General features: G+C 40.6%; 1 protein-coding gene across 2 annotated transcripts in view; it reads left to right on the forward strand.

Moving 5' to 3' along the window:
* The first annotated feature begins 3,921 nt into the window (after positions 1-3,921).
* Positions 3,922-19,599, forward strand: part of HSPA14 (heat shock 70kDa protein 14) — a 32,234-nt gene continuing 16,556 nt past the window's right edge. Inside the window, exons 1-8 of one of the 2 annotated variants that reach the window (XM_011934255.1) lie at positions 3,922-4,293; positions 5,692-5,772; positions 5,850-5,932; positions 14,285-14,333; positions 14,463-14,568; positions 15,380-15,470; positions 16,861-16,965; positions 18,026-18,187. In XM_011934255.1, the coding sequence (XP_011789645.1) occupies positions 4,237-4,293; positions 5,692-5,772; positions 5,850-5,932; positions 14,285-14,333; positions 14,463-14,568; positions 15,380-15,470; positions 16,861-16,965; positions 18,026-18,187 (734 nt within the window). In that variant the 5' untranslated portion in view covers positions 3,922-4,236. Of the gene's footprint in view, positions 4,294-5,691; positions 5,773-5,849; positions 5,933-9,148; positions 10,535-14,284; positions 14,334-14,462; positions 14,569-15,379; positions 15,471-16,860; positions 16,966-18,025; positions 18,188-19,599 lie in introns of those variants that run through there. The other variant, XM_011934256.1, reaches the window with a different exon arrangement.

The following is a 19,599-nucleotide window of genomic DNA, read 5'->3' on the forward strand; positions in this document are numbered from 1 at the left end:
AATTCTTTTCTCATATAAAAGAAACCCCCAGTATTCCAGTGCCCGATTGCTCTTAAGTATTTCCCACAATATACCTTCATGATTTCTATACCTCAGAGGTTGCAGTGAGCTGAGACTGTGCCACTGCACTCCAACCTGGGCGACAGAGTTAGACCCTGTCTCAAAAAAAAAAAAAAAGAAAAAGAAGCTATCATCAAATATCATCAAAGTCTCCTAGTAACCTCTAATTCTTTTCTCATATAAAAGAAACCCCCAGTATTCCAGTGCCCGATTGCTCTTAAGTATTTCCCACAATATACCTTCATGATTTCTATACCTCAACTATCACTCTGCCAATGTATCATCTAGCTGATGAAAGTTAGCAATACTAACTTGTCCTTTTCAAGATGTACATTTGACTCAATAAAAGATCCCCAAAATTTTATCACAGCATATATGCATACATTTCTTCAACAAACTGAGCGCCTACCATATGCCATGCAGTATGGTAGCTGCTGGAAATGATGTGGTGAGAGACACTGCCTTGACTTTCAGAGGAGACCAAAACAATATGAGAAGTGTGTTAGATACTGTGGGAAAACAAAAGAGCAGCACCTGGAGGAAACTGGGAAACCGCTGAGTACTAAATAGGGACTTATTTAGTATTAGTACTAAATAAGGAAATAATACGATAGCCCTGCCAAGGGACTAGACGGGAGGGAGACAGGTAGCAGGAAGAATGCTGTTTTGACAATACGGAGGGGAAAACTGGTGAAGGTCTGCAAGGAAGTCCTGGACTTGGGTAAGGAGAAAGGAGCAGGGCCAGTCAGGAGGTACAATCAACGATGTAGTGATTGGTTTGCTGTAAGGGATAAGGGAGAAAGAGAAGTCTAGAATCTAAGCTAGTTGACCAAGTAGTTGGCCCATGCTGTCACCATAAGCATGACAGTAACAGGTTTAGTGGAGTGAGAAGGGAAGGAGATGATGACTTTGTTTTTCTGACTGTGTGAATGTTGAGGTACACCATATCTAAGAGGGCATGTTCACTGGTCAATCAGATGCAAGGTCTGGGACTCTAGAAAGGTCAGTGGATATAAGCTTAGAGATTTATTAGACTGGAGGTAGGTTGGTTTGGGTTGCCAAGAAGAGTGTGTAGACTGAGAAGAGAGAAGAGCAGAGGGCAGAACGCTGGAAAATTCTAAGCCATGGCTACAGGATCAGAAGCCCACAAAGACACACTGGACAAGTGGGCACAGAGACACGAAGGAAAAAAGCAGTATCGTGACCATGAAGAGAAGACAGTTCCTGAAAGGGAAAGATGTCAGTTGTGTCACACGCCACAAAGAAGTCAAGGTAAGAAAGGAAACTCATTTTCTGGACTTACATGAAGAGAATAACCTCGCCATAAATGCCCTAACAAATTAGTAACTTCTTAAGTTTTCTAGGATGTCTTTATTGCTAAAATAACCTCAGATAGCTGTAATTCTTTTATTTATGTTGTGGTTTTATGTTTATTAAAGATAGTTCTATAAGTGAATCTATAATTATTTTAAAATAAAAAGTTGTTTAAAATAGTCCCATAATATAATCCTTTAAAAGAGACTTGGAAATATTTTATGTTTTTCCAGTAAACCTCACATTAGCTAACGTAGGATTCACAAACTTGAATATCTACAGGGGCCAGGCAAGGAAAAAGAAGAGTTAAGCAATTTGAATTGGGGGCGGAGTGGGGGTGGCAAACAACTCAAAACCCACGTCCTTTCTAAAAAGAGCAGCCAATAGCCAATTCTACTATATTGCCATAAGGGCCAATCTTGCCAGGTCATCTGGTTTTTTGAGAAAAGCCAGAAATATGAATTTTTACATAAAATTTCCCAATTGTAAAATGTACCCAGTGAATTTAATTTTTTTCAAAATATTTTGTAAATGTAACAAAATATATCAATAGGTCTGAGACGGCTCATGAACCATTTAGTTTTTTTACCTTCGCTCTAGAGTATATATAATATGGCATTTTAATCTTATACATTGAGAAGAAATTAAGTTGTAAATAAGAAAGGAGGCTGAGGAGGGAGGATCACTCATAAGCAGTAATACAGCTGGAGGCAGAATCTAGTTCTTTTAGTCACCAAACTGTTATGTCTTTCCTCTGCGATTATACAGCTTCTTTACCTAACAAATGAAACATATACCCAGGTTAGTCAGACATGCAAGTTAATAATCACAGCGTGCTGTAATAAATTTAGGACAGACAGCATAAGCTTTCCACTTCATTAATCCAGATGCTGTCTCTATTGAAATGTCTGTAAGTGGGAGCTCCAGATGAGTCATCAAATCATCTTTGCCTCACAAATTCTGCTTTAAACGTATAGAACACAATTATAACACGGTTTTGAGCAAAATTATAACTTAGCTAAATAAATATCTTTATATCAAATAATAACATCATGTAGATATTTTAAATTTCTGGAGAAAAGTTTAATTATTGCAGAGCTGATAGAAAGCTGGGCTCCAATTATTAAGACTTTAAGGACTGCCCGCTGTGGCTCACGCCTGTAATCCCAGCACTTTGGGAGGCTGAGACGGGCCAATCACCTGAGGCCAGGAGTTCAAGACCAGTCTGGCCAACATGGTGAAACTCCATCTCTACGAAAAATATAAAAATTAGCTGGGCGTGGTGGTGGTGCCTGTAGTACCAGCTACTCGGGAGGCTGAGGCAGGAGAATTGCTGGAACATGATGGTGGAGGCTGCAGGGAGCCAAGATTGTGCCACTGTACTCCAGCCTGGGCGACACAGCGAGACTCTGTCTCAAACAAAAACAAAAAAAAAACAAAAACATAACTTTAGTATGACTATATCCATCCAGTCACTCAACATATATGATGAACCTACAATTTCCTTTTCTCTAGGGATATATTTTCCAGCTCAGGGCATATACATTTAAACTAATCATTTTCAGTAAAACATGGAGTGAGCGCTACAGGAGTACAGAAGGAAGGGGCTAGCATAGCCCCTTACCTTCTTTGCCTTTGCTAACAGATCTCTAGAGTATGCTGATTTTGCAAAAACCAAACTCTCAGAGCTAGGGGACTTGGTGGGACACAGACCCATGTATTCTGACTGCAAGTTCACAGCTGAGATACCGTGAACAAAAAGGAATCACTCTTTCGTATTCCTCTCTTTCCCAAGGAATCAGTGTACTCCTTTGCAAAGCAACTTTCACCTATAGAGTCCTAACAAATATTAGCTATGTTTTCTGATTTAAGTCACTCAACTCAATGCCATGTTTTGTTTTCCTTTTGGGAGTCACCAACTAGCTTGGACTTGAAAGACGTCTTCTGTGCAAGGGGAAGCAAATCTTACTGGTTGGAAGCAGCAGAATCAATCTGGCGCCAGGATCATCTGAATCTAGCAATCTTTGCACAAACTTTAATCCAAATACAAACCCACCAGCTTTTACTGCTGAAGTTTAATATTCACAGCAAAACCACAACGTGACCTCACGTTGCCACTGGGCCCGGCTTGAGCTTTTGCTCGAGCTGGGTTTGGGCGATCTAAAACGAGGGACAGGGCCTGCATTTCCTGGGTGAAATGTTATTTATAGCCAGGGCCAGGAGAAGCCAAAGCCGACAGCGGTTGCGCTGCAGCGCGGGGCCGCCGCCATGCAAGCAGGTCTCACACCGCTCACCTTCACAGTCGGCCCCCGGTCGCCCCCCAGCCTCCTGGCCCTGCGCCAGCACCGGATGTGAGACCCAAAGCCCGGCGCAAAAGGCCACCACGGCAACTGGGCTCGCGCACCACATGCTGGGACAGCAGCTTCAATCGCCTCCGCCACCCGCACCCACCGCCCACCGAGCTGCCGAAGCGAGCTGAGTGCGAGGTTGGAAAGAATCTGCCGGTAGTTGCCAGGACAAATGACGCAAATGAACTGAGAGTTTCCATTGGCTCTCACGGAAGGGACAGGAAGGGGGCGGAGCGTAAAAGCCTTTTCCCGTCCCTTCCTGGTTGCGCGTGCGCACTGTAAAGTTCCGCAGAGCGCAGAGACACGCGCTGAAGCTACTCGCGTACCAAGCGTGAAGAAAGGCAGAACCTTCACGCTGATTGGCGGCGACGCGGGAGGCTGTTGCGCCGGACCGGACGCAGGGGGCGGGCGGGAACGTGAAGCTCCGCGGTGCCTGATGGGGCCGTTGGGCGGCCGGTAGCTGTTGCTGTTGGGGGACCCCCCTCATTCCTACCGCCGCCGTCCCTGCTGCCTCATGGCGGCCATCGGAGTTCATCTGGGCTGCACCTCAGCCTGTGTGGCCGTCTATAAGGTGAGGGGCTGCGGAGCTGGGCTAGGGCTTCATGACGGCCACCCGGTTCTCTGGCGCGGGTCCATCCACAGGCTTGAGAGCGGCGTGTCGCCGGCCTAGGGATGTCGTGGAGTAGCGTTGCCACGAGGACACTCCGGGGCGAAGGGCCGGGCGGGCCAGGCCTAGCCCCTGGCGACTCCTTCAGAAAGTCCTCTGCTCCGTGGCAAAGGCTCGCGGCAACTTAGACGCGCGGGGTTCCAGGGGCGTCATGGCAGCGGGATGCCCAGAGGGGACCCGGGGACGACGGAGCTGCAGGGTGCCCGGGGGATCTCGGAGAGGGCGGGGCCGCTGGGTGTCCGGCGCGGGGGTGTCCCGGGGACGTCCTGGCCTCTGAATGCCGGAAGGGTCTCGCTGACGGCAGGGCCTCAGGATTCCCTTGGGTGGGAGGTTCTCGGAAAGTCGTGGCCGCGAGGTACTTGGAGGCGGTGGTCTTTGGGACAGCAGGGCCGCAGGATGCGCTGAGCTGGGCCCCAATGTCTAGGTCCCGGAGGGGCGGGGAGGCTGCTGTCGAGTTGGAGCCGATGGTCCTGCAATGCTGCCTGGCTGTGAAGCCAGTTGATTGTGCGTGCTCTACAGAGGTGGCCTTTCTGAAGTGAGAGCTTGACAGGACTTGTGGCCTTTCTCTCCTCAGTGGGGAGGCAGAAGGAACGATAATCATGAACTCCGTTGCCACTAGTCCCGCGTTTAAATGTCAAATGACTTGTTAGGAAAAGCCAAAGGGAATAATGCTACTTCATTTGTAGAAATGGGAAGAAAGGGGCCCAGCGCGGTGGCTTACGCCTGTAATCCCAGCACTTTGGGAAGCCGAGGCAGGCGGATCACGTGAGGTCAGGAGTTCGAGACCAGTCTGGCCAACATGGTGAAACCCCGCCTCTACTAAAAATACAAAAAAATTATCCGGGCTCGCCTGTAATCCCCGCTGCTCAGGAGACTGAGGCATGAGAATCGCTTGAACCCGGAAGGCGGAGATTGCAGTGAGCCGAGATCCGCCACTGTAGTGTGCACGCCAGCCTGGGCCACAGAGCAAGACTCCGTCTCCAAAAAAAAAAGGAAGAAATGGTAATGGTAAGAAAGAAGTAGGAAAGGTAACGTAATAATAGGCTTCGTTTTGTGTGTAGAAAGGTTGTTATTACTTTTGATTCAATTGTTGACTTTGCAGAACAGATTGTAAACATGAGGCAGTTCTTCATGGAATTATAGGCCTTCTATGAAAACGAGGAAATTAAATGGTAATTAAATTTGCAAGTTTAAAATATTGAGAGAGCAGTTTTTCTTTCCACACAGATGGCAAAGTAACACTGGTGCACACATGTCTGAATACATCTAATGAGACTATGTATTTTGTGTTTTTTTCTCTAGGATGGCCGGGCTGGTGTGGTTGCAAATGATGCTGGTGACCGAGTTACTCCAGCTGTTGTTGCTTACTCAGAAAATGAAGAGGTACTAGTCCCCTCATTTTTGTACTTGTGAAATAATTTAAAATTACATGCATTGTAATATATATATATATTTTTCAGATTGTTGGATTGGCAGCAAAACAAAGTAGAATAAGAAATATTTCAAATACAGTAATGAAAGTAAAGCAGATCCTGGGCAGAAGGTACGGAATCAAATGATACTTTTAAATATAGTAATAGAAACATGTTCATAAATTCTAAGCATAATGTGAAACTAGAAACAGCATAGTTTGTTTCTTCATTTTATGACTGAGTACCCCCAGTAGGCTGTGTCTTTTGATTATTAGTGTTGGATCTTCTCCAGTATGGGATTCACTCAGATGTTAGTTTCTTGCTGACAGGTCTGTTAGTATTGATAAATGCTAACATTCATTTAATTTTGGTAATTTGTGTCAGAGGTGGTAATTTGGATTGTTCACATTTTTAGATTTTTTTTAACTGAGAGGATTTCAAAGATTTTGTGGGAATTTGAAGACTTTTTGATAATGTGGTTGAATTTTGCTGAATCTATTACAATTGCTCATAGTCGATGTAGACACTATTGATTTTCTTCCTCAGGACCTTTTGTGACACTTTCTGGGAACTAACTTTTCCATTGGACTTACAAATTTAATCATTAGAGTAACAGCTAAATTAACATGTAAGAATCAGATTAATCATCTGTTGTAACTTTAATTAGAAGATTAAAAGAGGCTTGCTTCCCCAGACTTCTGTCTCCTGAAATTATAGATTGCTGTAATAATTAGGGGTTTTCATTTTCACTACTGTAGTAATACTTGATAGAGTGTTTTTAAATTTTCAAAGTGCTTTCACATCTATTATTTTATTTAATCCTCTCAACATCCTTGTAAAATTGTTGAGGCAAATACTATCATTCCCCATTTATAGATGAGAAAATCAAAGTACAAAGAAATTGTGGCCTTATGTTAGGGGGTAAACTGGATAAGACTGCAGATCAGGTCTCCTCACCCTCTGCCCCAGGTTCTTTTCTTTCAACTTTGTTTAGTGAGAATGTAAGTAAAAATGTCCTTGTGTTGATTTAGAATTTGGATATTATACATTAAATTTATACAGGTATCTCTTACCTGTTTATCTTATTTTGTATCTCTTACCTGTGTTCAATTAAATTGAACTTGATATTAATCTTTTTCCTTAGGATATTTATGCACTAAGCCAAAAACTATAGTTGTTTGGAGATAATTCAATATTTGGTGACAATAAGCATATCTCTATATCCTTTTACCTGTTGACAAAGTACTGAGCATATTAAATATAAGTTGGTGTCAAATATTTTCAAATCATAAAGTGTAGAAAAAAGAATCGTAGATGGGTCTTGAAGCCTGAATCACTGAGCAGCCAACAATATATTTGTTTGTTTTTTTAAATTAAACTTTTTATTTAGAGAGAATTGTAGTTTCCTATGCTGCTGTGTAAGAAATGATACAGAAATGTCAAGCACATTACTGAATTCACCACTTCTCCCCTTGGTTACATCTTGCAAAACTATAGTACAGTGTCACAACCAAGATACTCACATTGATACAGTCCAGATACAGTACATTTCCATAGATCTCTCCCCTGGTAGCCAACAATATGTTATTGTTTGTTTTATGCTGCTGTTTGGGGGCAGATGGTTACGGTAATTATGTGGCTTTCTTCTGCCATGTTGTACAAAAAAGCTTTGTATTAGCAGAGCAACTTAAACTCACTTTTCTGGCCTATAGTGACAGTCAGATGGGTAACACAGAGCCACAGTGTGCTATAATTAGTGAAGACTGAGCATCTTTCAGATTGCTATACCATGGTCATGCTTGGACTCCTTTAGAGTTAGCTGCCTCGTGGTCCAGGTGATTTTCCCTCCCAGCCCATCTGCTCACCAGACAAGGGTGATTTTTACAGATCCATTGTGGTACCAACTCTCAGCCACGAAAGCATTTGGCCTTTTTGTTACCAAGCCATTAGGTCCTTGATGCCGTGTATACCCTGGGTGAACTCCTCAAGTTGGGCTGTCTCAGTCTTGGCCTTATGCCTGTTTATGACCTACTCACAGGTAGCACCACTTAACTTGCTCCAAAATTATCCTTACACCCTTCCTGTAACTCTCATTCCCCTGTGGCCTTCCAGCCAGAAATGCGGTCCTTGGACCTGGCTTCTCAGCAATTATCTCTGAGAGGGAAGATCCTGGAGATATCCTGAGAGCACACAGAGCTTCCCCACACCTTCAGACTTGCACCTTGCTGTCCAGAAGCTGCCCAGCTCTCCTTTCCAACCCACAATGGCCAGTGCCAATAGCAGTGCGGGCATCCGGTGGTCCAGACAGGAGACACGAACTCTTCTCTCCATACTAGGCGAGGCAGAGTATATTCAGCGCCTCCAGACTGTGCATCACAATGCAGATGTCTATCAGGCTGTGTCTAAGCGAATGCAGCAGGAGGGCTTCCGCCGCACCGAACGTCAGTGCCGTTCCAAGTTTAAAGTTCTGAAGGCATTATATTTAAAGGCCTATGTTGCCCATGCCACAAGTATGGGTGAGCCACCACACTGTCCGTTTTATGATACGTTGGATCAGCTTCTCCGAAATCAGATAGTGACTGACCCAGACAACTTAATGGAGGATGCTGCTTGGGCCAAGCACTGTGATCAGAATTTAGTGGCCTCTGACGCCCCAGGGGAAGAGGGAACCGGCATTCTAAAATCAAAAAGGACTCAGGCAGCTGATCATCAGCCTATGTTGAAAACAGTTAAGGAATCAGATGAGGATTGTCAGCTAAGAATCAGTGACCGGATACAAGAAACCAGTGACCTCGAGGACTCCTGGGATGAATCCTCGGGTGCAGGTAACTCCCAAGCATGTGACGGATTCGGGTCCCAGAATCACATGGCTCTAAACAGCTGTGTCTGTTTGGATAGTGTCCTCTTCAGCATAGTTCCTGTTTCTGCCTCATTCTGCCCCATGCACCTTTTTAAAAACCTAATAGTAAGCTAAAGGGTTCCAGGTTTTCAAAAGCTATGCCCATAGCAACGTAAGGTATTAGAACTCTTTAAACCTAGAAGAAGCACTCTCTAGAACCAAACTAGTTCTGGCATTATTAATAATGGGTAGTTAGGAATGTGTAGTTCTAGAGTGGGTTGGATAGCTATGTACAAAGGGGTTCAGGAAGGCAAGGGAGAAGTTTTAGAGGTGAAATTAAACAGGTCACAATGTCCAGATTAAGGAAATGGATTCTTCCCAGTCCCTGGTGGAAAGAGACTTTCCAGGAACAACCATAGTTTTATAATTTGTCTCAGCTCTGCTGCTGGCTCCAAGCATTCCCTTAGCAGGAATGTTCTCTTTGCAACATTGTTGCTTTGTTTTTCAGGGTGCTCTCAAGGGACCCCCAGCTACAGCAGCTCCCACAGCCTTTTCAGAGGTGCAGTTGCTCCCTGTCAGAGCAGCCCCATGGCCAGACTGGGTGTGTCTGGGGAGCCCAGCCCCTGCACCAGCACCAGCCGCAGCACTCCTGGGGTAGCCTCCACACCGCAGACTCCAGTCTCCTCTTCGAGAGCTGGTTTTGTTTCTGGTGGGGATAGACCCTTGACCAGTGAGCCCCCTCCAAGGTGGGCAAGGCGAAGAAGGCGGTCAGTGGCCAGGACTATTGCAGCCGAGTTGGCAGAAAACAGGCGATTGGCACGAGAACTCTCAAAGCGGGAGGAAGAAAAACTGGACAGGCTGATTGCTATTGGTGAGGAGGCCAGTGCTCAGCAAGACACTGCCAATGAGCTCCGCAGGGATGCTGTCATCGCAGTCAGACGTTTGGCAACAGCAGTGGAAGAGGCAACTGGTGCTTTTCAGCTAGGCCTTGAAAAATTGCTTCAGAGGTTGATTTCGAATACCAAAAGCTAGGAACCAATTACAAAAGGCTCTGTTTCCTAAACTGGTAGAAGTCTAGTTTCCAAACCTGCCTTCTGAATCCCTGGCTCCTTTTCTATGTCCTCAGAAAAAAACATGGATGAACCATTAATATCCAGATAGTACAAATATAATTGCTAATTCATTTTCCCAAGATTCTCCACCGAATGGAAGACCTTTCAGAAATGCCAGGGGTGGCCTAATAGAAAACAATGGAGCCATGTTCTAGAGAGCTGGTTCACCGTAGCTTTGTCACGGATGTGAAGCATTTTACTTTACCTCTCTCCAGCAGTTTCCTCATCTGTAAAATGGGGATCAATAATAACTCCTGCCCTGCCTACCTCACAGGGTTGTTGTGAGGATCACATGGTTCATAGATGTGAAAGAGTTTAAAAGTTTAAAAGCACTGTACACATTTAAGTTATTAATGCATATGGCCTTGGCTGAGGTAAGGCACATTAGTTTACAAGATACAGGAGTATAAATGTATACTGTGACTTCATTGCTTGAATCTTTCCTTTGCTGGTCTAACTTGACTGCTTCATGGAGTTTGAAATCTTAATTTTTAAAATCCTTGTGTGGCTCGTTAGACTAGTATAAACACAGCCTGTATTTGTACCTTAATCTCTTACGTTTCCACTGCTGTGTCTCTGACATATCTACTAGTAAGCACTCTTGTCAGACTGTCTTTCTAGCCTTCATTTTACTGGTTCTTAGTGTCTTATCAATATAAGGAAATAAGAAGTGCCAGGGAGCCACCATAGTGTGTTATGGTTTATATCGATAATCTTCAATATAAAATATTGGCCATTTTATAAAATATTACATGTATGTAAATTCTTTGCATTTCATATTATTTGGGTCCCTTGATATGCCTAAATTACATCTTGAAGTTTCGGTTGCCATTGGAACATTGTGGAAACAATTCAGATTATATCAGTTTCCAATCTGCTTTTTAGCTGATTTCATTCTTTTCTGTTATTTTTTTGTCTAGTATGTTATACAGGGCAAGCCCTAGAAAACTTTCCTTTTGAGGAGCTTTCCAAGATTCCTTTTTCTCAGATGTTGTAGACAGAAGTTTATGTAGTTAATGGCATCTGCTGGAAGAGAACAGCTTTGTTTCCCCCTTTAACTTTGGGAACAGTAGAGGATGGTGTGGATAAAGATTGCCTGCAATACATGACTCCTTTTAAGCACTAGCCCTGAACAGATGAGCCTCCTCCCAACCCCAGACACACACTTTGGGAGAGATGAAGGTGATAAGCCACACTTCCAATTTACTCTAGTAGGGAAGACATTAATCTCTGTCATTAAACTAACTTAAAGCTTGTAGTGGTTTACTTAGTACTTTTAGGAATACAAATGGGAATCTTTGGGATTTAAAAAGCTTTCCCATAATCTAGAAGTTGGAAAAAAAGAAAAACAAAGAGTGGGCATGTTGGGGGAGGTTTTATTTTCTATTTTGCAGCCTCAAGTGCTTAGCTGAATGCTGGAAATGCACATGGGTGGAGAAATGGTCAGAGCAGCAGTGGGAACGTACCCAGAACCATGAGTAGACAGCAGGCAAGCCGCTCTGCCAAGCCAGGGGTGGAGGTGTGAGGCAGCTGGTGTGGTAGAATATGCTGGAATCTAGTTAGAATTCGTGGATTCGAATCCTGTCACAGTTTGTTTCATCAGACAAATCACTTGCCCTTTTCTGTTATTATTTTTTATGTTTTTGAGACAGTCTCACTGTTTTGCCCAGGCTGGAGTGCAGTGGTGCAGTCTTGGCTCACTGCAACCTCTGCCTCCCAGGTTCAAGCGATTCTCCTGCCTCAGACTCCCAAGTAGCCGGGATTACAGGCATGAGCCACCGTGCCCAGCTAATTCATGCCTCAATTTCTTCATCTCCAGATTGAGGGATTTGTACTAGATTTTTTTTTTTCTTAGTACCTTTCAGCTCTAAAAAATTTTTAAATAGCATAATAAAAGGCAAAAAGAAAATGAAATTTTAATTGTAATATTTTCTGTCACAGCAGCATATGTATATTTGAAATACTGGTAACAATTGTAAGGTAGCATTCTCTGGTATTAATATTTATTAATATGCTCATGAACTTCTAAGCACCACACCAGACATACAGACTCTGCTTTAAAAGAGCATATACTTAAGGCATTGAAATGGATACAGCTATATTCATTGTCTCAATTGTCTTAGGCTATTATATTGAAAGATACATGTCAATTATAGGTAGGTAGGTAGATTTGCTGAAAAAACAGAAGTACTTGACAGAGAGTTAGGCCTGTATTCTATAAATCTATTAATGTTAGCAAAGTACATAACACAGGGATTTCTTTGAGATGAAAGGAGTGCTGCGGAAGAGAAGTGGAATTAATATTTGGATGTAGTATTGTGAAATTCAATGGGTAAAGTAACCCTAATGTGGGAATAAAAGTCAAGGGAAAGGTTTTGAATAAGTACACAGGAAAATAGGCTAAAATTATTGAGGGGAGGAAAACTGCAATACAGGGAGACAGTGTGCAAGAAAGCAAGCCAGGAATCTGCCTATGTGGTAGACCCAACCATTACTACCTGAACCCCCTTAGAAAAGCCTTTCCAGCATTCCATAACTCAGGTTCCTCGTTTATAGAGTGGGAAACTCATAATTGTCCTACCTACCTCACAGGGGTGTTGTGAGGATCAAAGGAACAGATGAATGTAAGAGCACTTTCAGATGTGTAAGGCACTGTCATGTAACAAGTGGGGGAAAGACTCTGGAGCGCATTAGTGCTGGTGTGTGCCAAGCCTGTGGGCTGTTGACCATAAGGGATATTTAAGAAGGAGGAGGAAGAGAAGATGGCATTGCTAATAGAGGTTGTGAGACACAACCATAGGATTAACTGCCTCCTCAAGTCCATCGTGTAAATAAGGTGCTACGTATACCAACTTCCCACCACCTTTGTTTTTCTGTTCAGTAATCCTGGTGTGGACAAATAAAGTTTTCACTTGTATATAGTTACAGATCAGTCCACTACTTTGTGATGATGTCTGTGGTTCTTCGTTGCCTCCATTCTCTGCTTTGCTTTCTCCTCTGCTAAGTGTCTTGCCTGTCTGCGGCCCTTGGAGCTATATGTGCTTTCTGTCTTCAGAGGACAGCGGCCCTCTTTATACGGCAGTTGAGAAATAATTCTCCATTTCTAAGAGTTCTACAAATTCTGTAAAATATCTTTCCTGGCAAATTACCTTGTCTGGGTGGTAGACAGCCTACACATAACAGTATAAATTTTTCTGGTTGACTTAAATTCTAAAGAAAACAGAACTAGAAAGTGTCATGCTGAAATTCTAGTATTGGTGCAGAACCCACCATGAGCACACTTTATCTTTTTTTCCTACTCCTACAGTGTTTGGCATATAGTTAATATTAAATACTGAGTGTAGGAAAAGGAAGAAGCAAAGAGTTTAATGGAAAGAATACTAAACTTTGTATTGAAGGTCTGGGTGCCAGCCAGTTATGCCATTAATTAGCTGTGTGACTTTGGGCAAGCTAGTTAGTTATCTCCTGTCCTATTGATATTTTAGGTGATAGAGAAAGAAGTATGAGGAACCTGAAAGTATTCCAGAGTCCAAAGCCAGATTAGTCCATTTTAAACCCCTTTTGTCTGCCTCTTAACAAGTTAAGGTCTCCAGATGCTCTGTAACCCTTCAGCAATTAGCCACTATTAATTTTCAACTTCTCTTATTAAACAAATAGAAGTCACAGCTCCTTGGAATAAGGGTTTAATGGAAGGATACGAGTCTATTTTATCTTAATTTCTAGATGACATTAAGCCAAGAATCAGAGATTTCTATCCCTGCTCAAGGGACAGAAGTACTGTGATCATTTACAAGATGAGTGGGAGGCAGCCTGGTAAAGTATGAATAATAGTAGTCTGATAGAGAAGACCTGAGCTCATGTACTGACTCTGCCCCTTGTTATCTTATAAGTCATTGCCCCTCTCTGAAGCTCTTTTTCTCTAAAATAATACCTGCCAAACACACCCGACTTAGGTGTCATGAGGATAAATTGAGATAATGTACATGAAAACATTTTGTAGTCTGCATAAGTTGCTTAAATCTGTTTATATATGCATATCTATAGTACTCTGCACCTTTCTATAAACAACATTCATAGTTTGCTCAACCTTTTGGTTTCTGGAGTTGGTGTGTGTTCAGAAACCAAGCAACAAAAGATGGTCTTAGCTACTTTGTTTTGCCCTTAGTTTGCAACCTTCTCATCTCAATGGTTAGGTCTTCAGAATCACAGGTGTGAAACTATGATATAAAATCATGGATATTATAAAAAGTCACCTCAAAATATGTAGCATCTATTAATAGCAAGGCCAGAACACGAAAGCTATTTATTTTCAAATGCAAAGATCAGTACTTTAGTAGAATTACTATAACCCTTATAAATACTCCATTTCTATCTTCTGTAATATTTGAAGACTTAGTATTAAGCAGCTTAATAACTTTGTTAATATTTTAATATTTGTTCAGTGATATTGAGAACTATAGTCTTCTTTAAACTTTATATATCTACAATACTGATTTTAATACTTAGCTATCTTTATCTTTCTTTATGGACAGCTCCAATGATCCGCAAGCTCAGAAATACATCACGGAAAGTAAATGTTTAGTGAGTATGGTTCTATTATTGCTTCTCTGTTACACAAGAGTAATTACCAAGGTCATAACATGTAATGTTGATTTGAAACTTTGCATTTTTATTAAAATTTATTTAGCATAATTATACTTTATTTTATAGGTCATTGAAAAAAATGGGAAATTACGATATGAAATAGATACCGGAGAAGAAACAAGATTTGTTAACCCAGAAGATGTTGTCAGACTGATATTTAGTAAAATGAAAGGTATTTAGCAAAAGATATCTAATAGTTACCTTTAATGATCTTTTGAAAGTTGACCTTAAAAAAAAAGTTAGAGGTATTTTTAGATCCTGGGAGAAGCAGAGTGATTGAACAGATAAGTAAGGACATATAAACTGTAGACCTGGTTGGGGCACTAATTGACTGTGTGCCCTTGATGATTTGCCTTCCCTGACTTTGATTTCCCTATAAGTCATATAAATGGATTAGGCCAAATAAGAGTTCAAAACCTATTTAGTGGCCGAGTAAGCTTGGTGAATAGTGGCACTTCAAGATTGACAGTATTCTGTGAACAATAATTTAGGCAGATTAAGTAGGTCTGATTTTATCAGCAGTTCAGAGAAAGGCTCTGAGCCGAGTGATATTCTGTCGAACAATTTGGGAAATTCTGCAATAGACTGTTTATAAGGCTCCCTTCAGTCCTGTAATGATGTTAAGAACTTGGGGGATGGAAGGCAGTCTTTAAATGTAGAGAACTAACATTATGACATTGTGTCTTCACACATATGCGTTAGGAGCTTATTCTCCATGGAGTCAGTCTAATTTAGAAGATGGTTGATACTGAAGCCTAAGAGCCAGGCTCTTTGGAAAGCTGGTTCTGCGTCCAAAAGATATCACCAAAACCACCAGAAGTGCTGCATGATTTAAGAGCGCAGAGAAGAAAATTGACATGGGGGGCAAGCAAGTGAATTGGGAAATATGTTTAGTGAGATCTTTGTCATAAATTAATAAACCTCAGAAAGTATCACTTGTCATTTTTGTCTGTCATCAGAATTTTATGTTTTTTAATATGCAGAAACGGCACATTCTGTATTGGGCTCAGATGCAAATGATGTAGTTATTACTGTCCCATTTGATTTTGGAGAAAAGCAAAAAAATGCTCTTGGGTAAGTATATGGGGTTTATCTTACTGGCTTAATTAAAGGAAATACAAAATCACTATATAGTAAAAGGTAACATTATATTTGAAAGTACCTTAGGCAATAAAATTGTAAATAATTTAGTAAGGTAATGATCATTAATATATTTTTTTTTGATGAAATGCCAAGAGTCCGGGTTTGGTGGCTCACGCCTGTAATCCCAACATTTTGGGAGACTGAGCAGGGGCGGACCACCTGAGGTCAGGAGTTCGATACCCACCTGGCCAACATGGCAAAACCCTGTCTCTATTAAAATACGAAAATTAGCTGGGCATGGTGGTGCTGCCTTTAATCCCAGCTATTCAGGAGGCTGAAGCGTAAGAATCGCCTGAACCTAGGAAGTGGAGGTTGCATTGAGCCAAAATCGCGCCACTTCACTCCAGATTGGGTGACAGCGAGACTTCGTCTCAAAAAAAAAAAAGAAATGCCAAGAGAACATAAAATTAAATATGGTATACCCTCAGCTGTTTTGATCAGAAACGTTTTAAATTACCTGGTTAAACTGACATTTATGAATCTCTTTGCCTAGTTTTCTGTAATTAAGGTTTATGTGGGAATTACATGTGCAGTTTTAGAAAACGTTTGTGATTATTTCTTCACCTTAGATCTTAATCTAAACAAAAAAGTTATAGTTTTTACAGGTCATTATGCAAATGTATTGATATGCTTTTATGCCTTTGCTATGCAGGATAGAGTTTCATACAAGGTTCTGGGCGTTGAAGTTGCCTCTGAGGCAGAGAATTGCCTTATTTACTTTTAAAAACTGAACACTAGATTAAAGAAATTGGAAAATTTCAAGTGTTTTATAAATTTGTCTTTCTACAGTTTTGCATAGGCATTTTTTCTTTCAATAAATGTGTATTGATTACTGTTTAAGCCACACTGTATTGAAGGTTGAGTAAATAGAGATAAATAGGACATGGTTTCTGATGTCACAGAATTAACAAGATAATTATGATAAAGTGTGGCAAGTACTTTGAATGGGGAAGTTCTGGATAGCATGAAGACAGGACACCTGTCCTAGACTCTGAGAGCCCCAAAAGACTCTCGTCTTTTGAACTTTTTTTTTTTTAACATGGACATTTTTGAGAGCTTTATTTCTCTTACTCAGTATATGTGCTTTTTGCTTGCTCTGTCAAGAATATGGGCTCTGAACATTACAATTTTAAACAAAGTGATCTCCTATAGTCATTCATTTCTTGTTTTCTATATTCTTGCTTCTAAAGATCGTTATACTTCACTTACTCTACTTATGAAATCTTAGTAGCTTTTGTATAGAATCTTTAGCAGAGCATTTCTAAAAATGTAGAATTGAACATGTGATAAATTAAATTCATTGAAAGCAAATTGTTCACAGAGAAGCAGCTAGAGCTGCTGGATTTAATGTTTTGCGATTAATCCACGAACCGTCTGCAGCTCTTCTTGCTTATGGAATTGGACAAGACTCCCCTAATGGAAAAAGGTAAAGGTCATATTTGAAGTTTTAAGTTTTTTGAGTGCAGAAAACATTTTAGATTATAGCGATTATATCAGTAAAGATTATTAGGTAACGCAGTGGTTCCCAACTTTTCTGGATGGAAAAACAGACTCTTTCCTACTTTTTCAAGTAGTTGAGAAAGATGTCCTAGGAGAAAGCACAGGAAGAACATAATGGGAGAGAAGACTGAGCTTTTATGCCCTTGTCGTATTGCCCTCATTTTGTCCCTTTTTTGAGGGAAGATTTGAAAATTCTAGGCCTGGCCAGTTTCCAACTTAAGCTACCACACTGCTGATTTTTCTGCCAATTCCAGTTATTAGACATGTTTGCAAATAATAGATACTGTTATATACATTTGACAGGGCAGGAGATGGGAAATTTAACATGAGGTTTTGAGACTTCTTTTAATGGTGAAATACTAGAACATACTTATCCCTAATATAGCTGTCAATATGTCTTAATAGAATAGATAGTCGTTTAACTTTAGAGAAGTTAATTCAGATACCGTGTTAATTTTACGTAATTGTTTCACCTCATTATTCGGATCTCCCAGTTAAGTAAATAAATATGTGTACACCATGAGGAAATTATTTTTAGAAAAATGTGAGAATATCAAATTATGAGTTTTGATACATGGGGAATCGGGAATTAGCTCCTAATTTTGCATATGTAATATATCTACAGAACATGCAATTGCAGTAGTAACTTGCATAATATTAACATATAGAATTTCCATGTTCAGTTCTCTTAAAATACACTATAATCACAAATCTCTTGATTTACTTTGAAAAGTTTGTGTTTTGAACTCCTTACTCAGAAGAATACAGTTGTATCCACATGACTAAGTAAAAAAGAACTTTGATTTGGATACAGAACGTCTCGAATCTAGGCTTGATTTGTCAATAAGTGACTATAGACAACTTAGTTATTCATCTGAGATTTTCCGTTTCCTCATTTGTAATTTAAAGGGATTAAACTAAGTGACTTATGATATCCAACTTAGTTTTCAAATGTCATTCCCTGATAACTTTATCTTCTCTTGAAGCAATATTTTGGTGTTTAAGCTTGGAGGAACATCCTTATCTCTCAGCGTCATGGAAGTTAACAGTGGAATATATCGGGTTCTTTCAACAAACACTGATGATAACATCGGTGGTGCACATTTCACAGAAACCTTAGCACAGTATCTAGCTTCTGAGTTCCAGAGGTGAGTATTGATGGCCTGAATAATATCTTCTGATTGAGGTTTTCCTTCAGATATTTTATTTTTTTTCCTAATTTATTTTAAGTTATCCTGCTGCAAAGCAGGATGTAGTTTTTTTCATTGCTTGGAAACTGGATGTTTTCATACCTAGAGTTATAATGTCCTGTCCAGGCAATTCAAAGAAGCAGAGGCCAGGCTGCCTAGTGCAGTGTGCTTGGATTTTTCACTTAGTATGAAGAGACCATCAGATACTGAACTGCATGAACTTGGATTTTAATTCTTCATATGGTGCTCTTCTGTCTGGATAAAGGAGTGTATAGGCACTGAGGCTTCATTGCCTACTGAACAGTTTTTAAAAGTTTGGCTCTGGTGAAGATTGCATTACATTATCTTCATATTCCAGTAAGTTATTGTCTTACGGAGTATTTATCTTAATTACTCATCTGCTGCTAGGAATATTTCAGTCTTGTTACTGGATATAATTACTCCAAAATTCTAACCCTTTTGGATGTTACAAAAGTCAAATATGTAAAGGTTATACTTTGGGTATTGCTGCTCTAAAAAAAAAAAGAAAAGTAATTGAAATGGTATTTTAGCCAATTTGACCTAATTGGTTGAAGAAGTCTTGAAAAAGTCATAATGTCTCACTTGTTTGATAAAGATCTATACTGCTTTTTGTTATAAAATAGATGTTGTTTAAACAAAGTCATTCATCACTACTTAGTAAGTAGTTTTAAAAATGAACTCATATTGGAGATAGTGGAATGTAATTTTACATATTTTGTTGTATGTGTCAAATTTATGTGAAGAAACACTTGTAGGGTTTTTTTTTCTTTTTAATGCTTGACGAATAATTTTATGCCATTAAACAGTGATTGTGCTGTGATTATAAAGAGTAAAATAGGAGACTTTGACGCAGTTACGTAAATCTCCTTTAACCTCTGTGCCTCACCTGGAAAAGGGTGATATCTACTCTACTTTCTTCAGAGTACAGCCTATTATTACAATTACATAATGCAGCAGTTCATGGTTATGTAATATAGCAATTCAGAGTATTAAGGAAATTGGTACTTCATTTTTCTTGAGGTGACCCCTTTAATTGCACAGAGTGTTTTAGGAAAGTTTAGAGGGATTAGAAGAGAAATACTGAAATCTGGAATAAAATATTGTTTCACTAATTTATTATTTATTTTATTTATTTATTTATTTTGAGACAGAGTTTTGCTCTTGTCGTACAGTTTGGAGTGCAGTGGTGCAATCTCGGCTCACTACAATCTCCGCCTCCCAGGTTCAAGCGATTCTTCTGCCTCAGCCTCCCAAGTAGCTGGGATTACAGGCATGCACACCCAGCTAATTTTGTATTTTTAGTAGAGATGAGGTTTCACCATGTTGACTCTGGTTGGTCTTGAACTCCT

Source organism: Colobus angolensis, unplaced genomic scaffold, assembly GCF_000951035.1.
Source record: "Colobus angolensis palliatus isolate OR3802 unplaced genomic scaffold, Cang.pa_1.0 Scaffold133, whole genome shotgun sequence".
NCBI classification, from domain to species: domain Eukaryota; kingdom Metazoa; phylum Chordata; class Mammalia; order Primates; family Cercopithecidae; genus Colobus; species Colobus angolensis.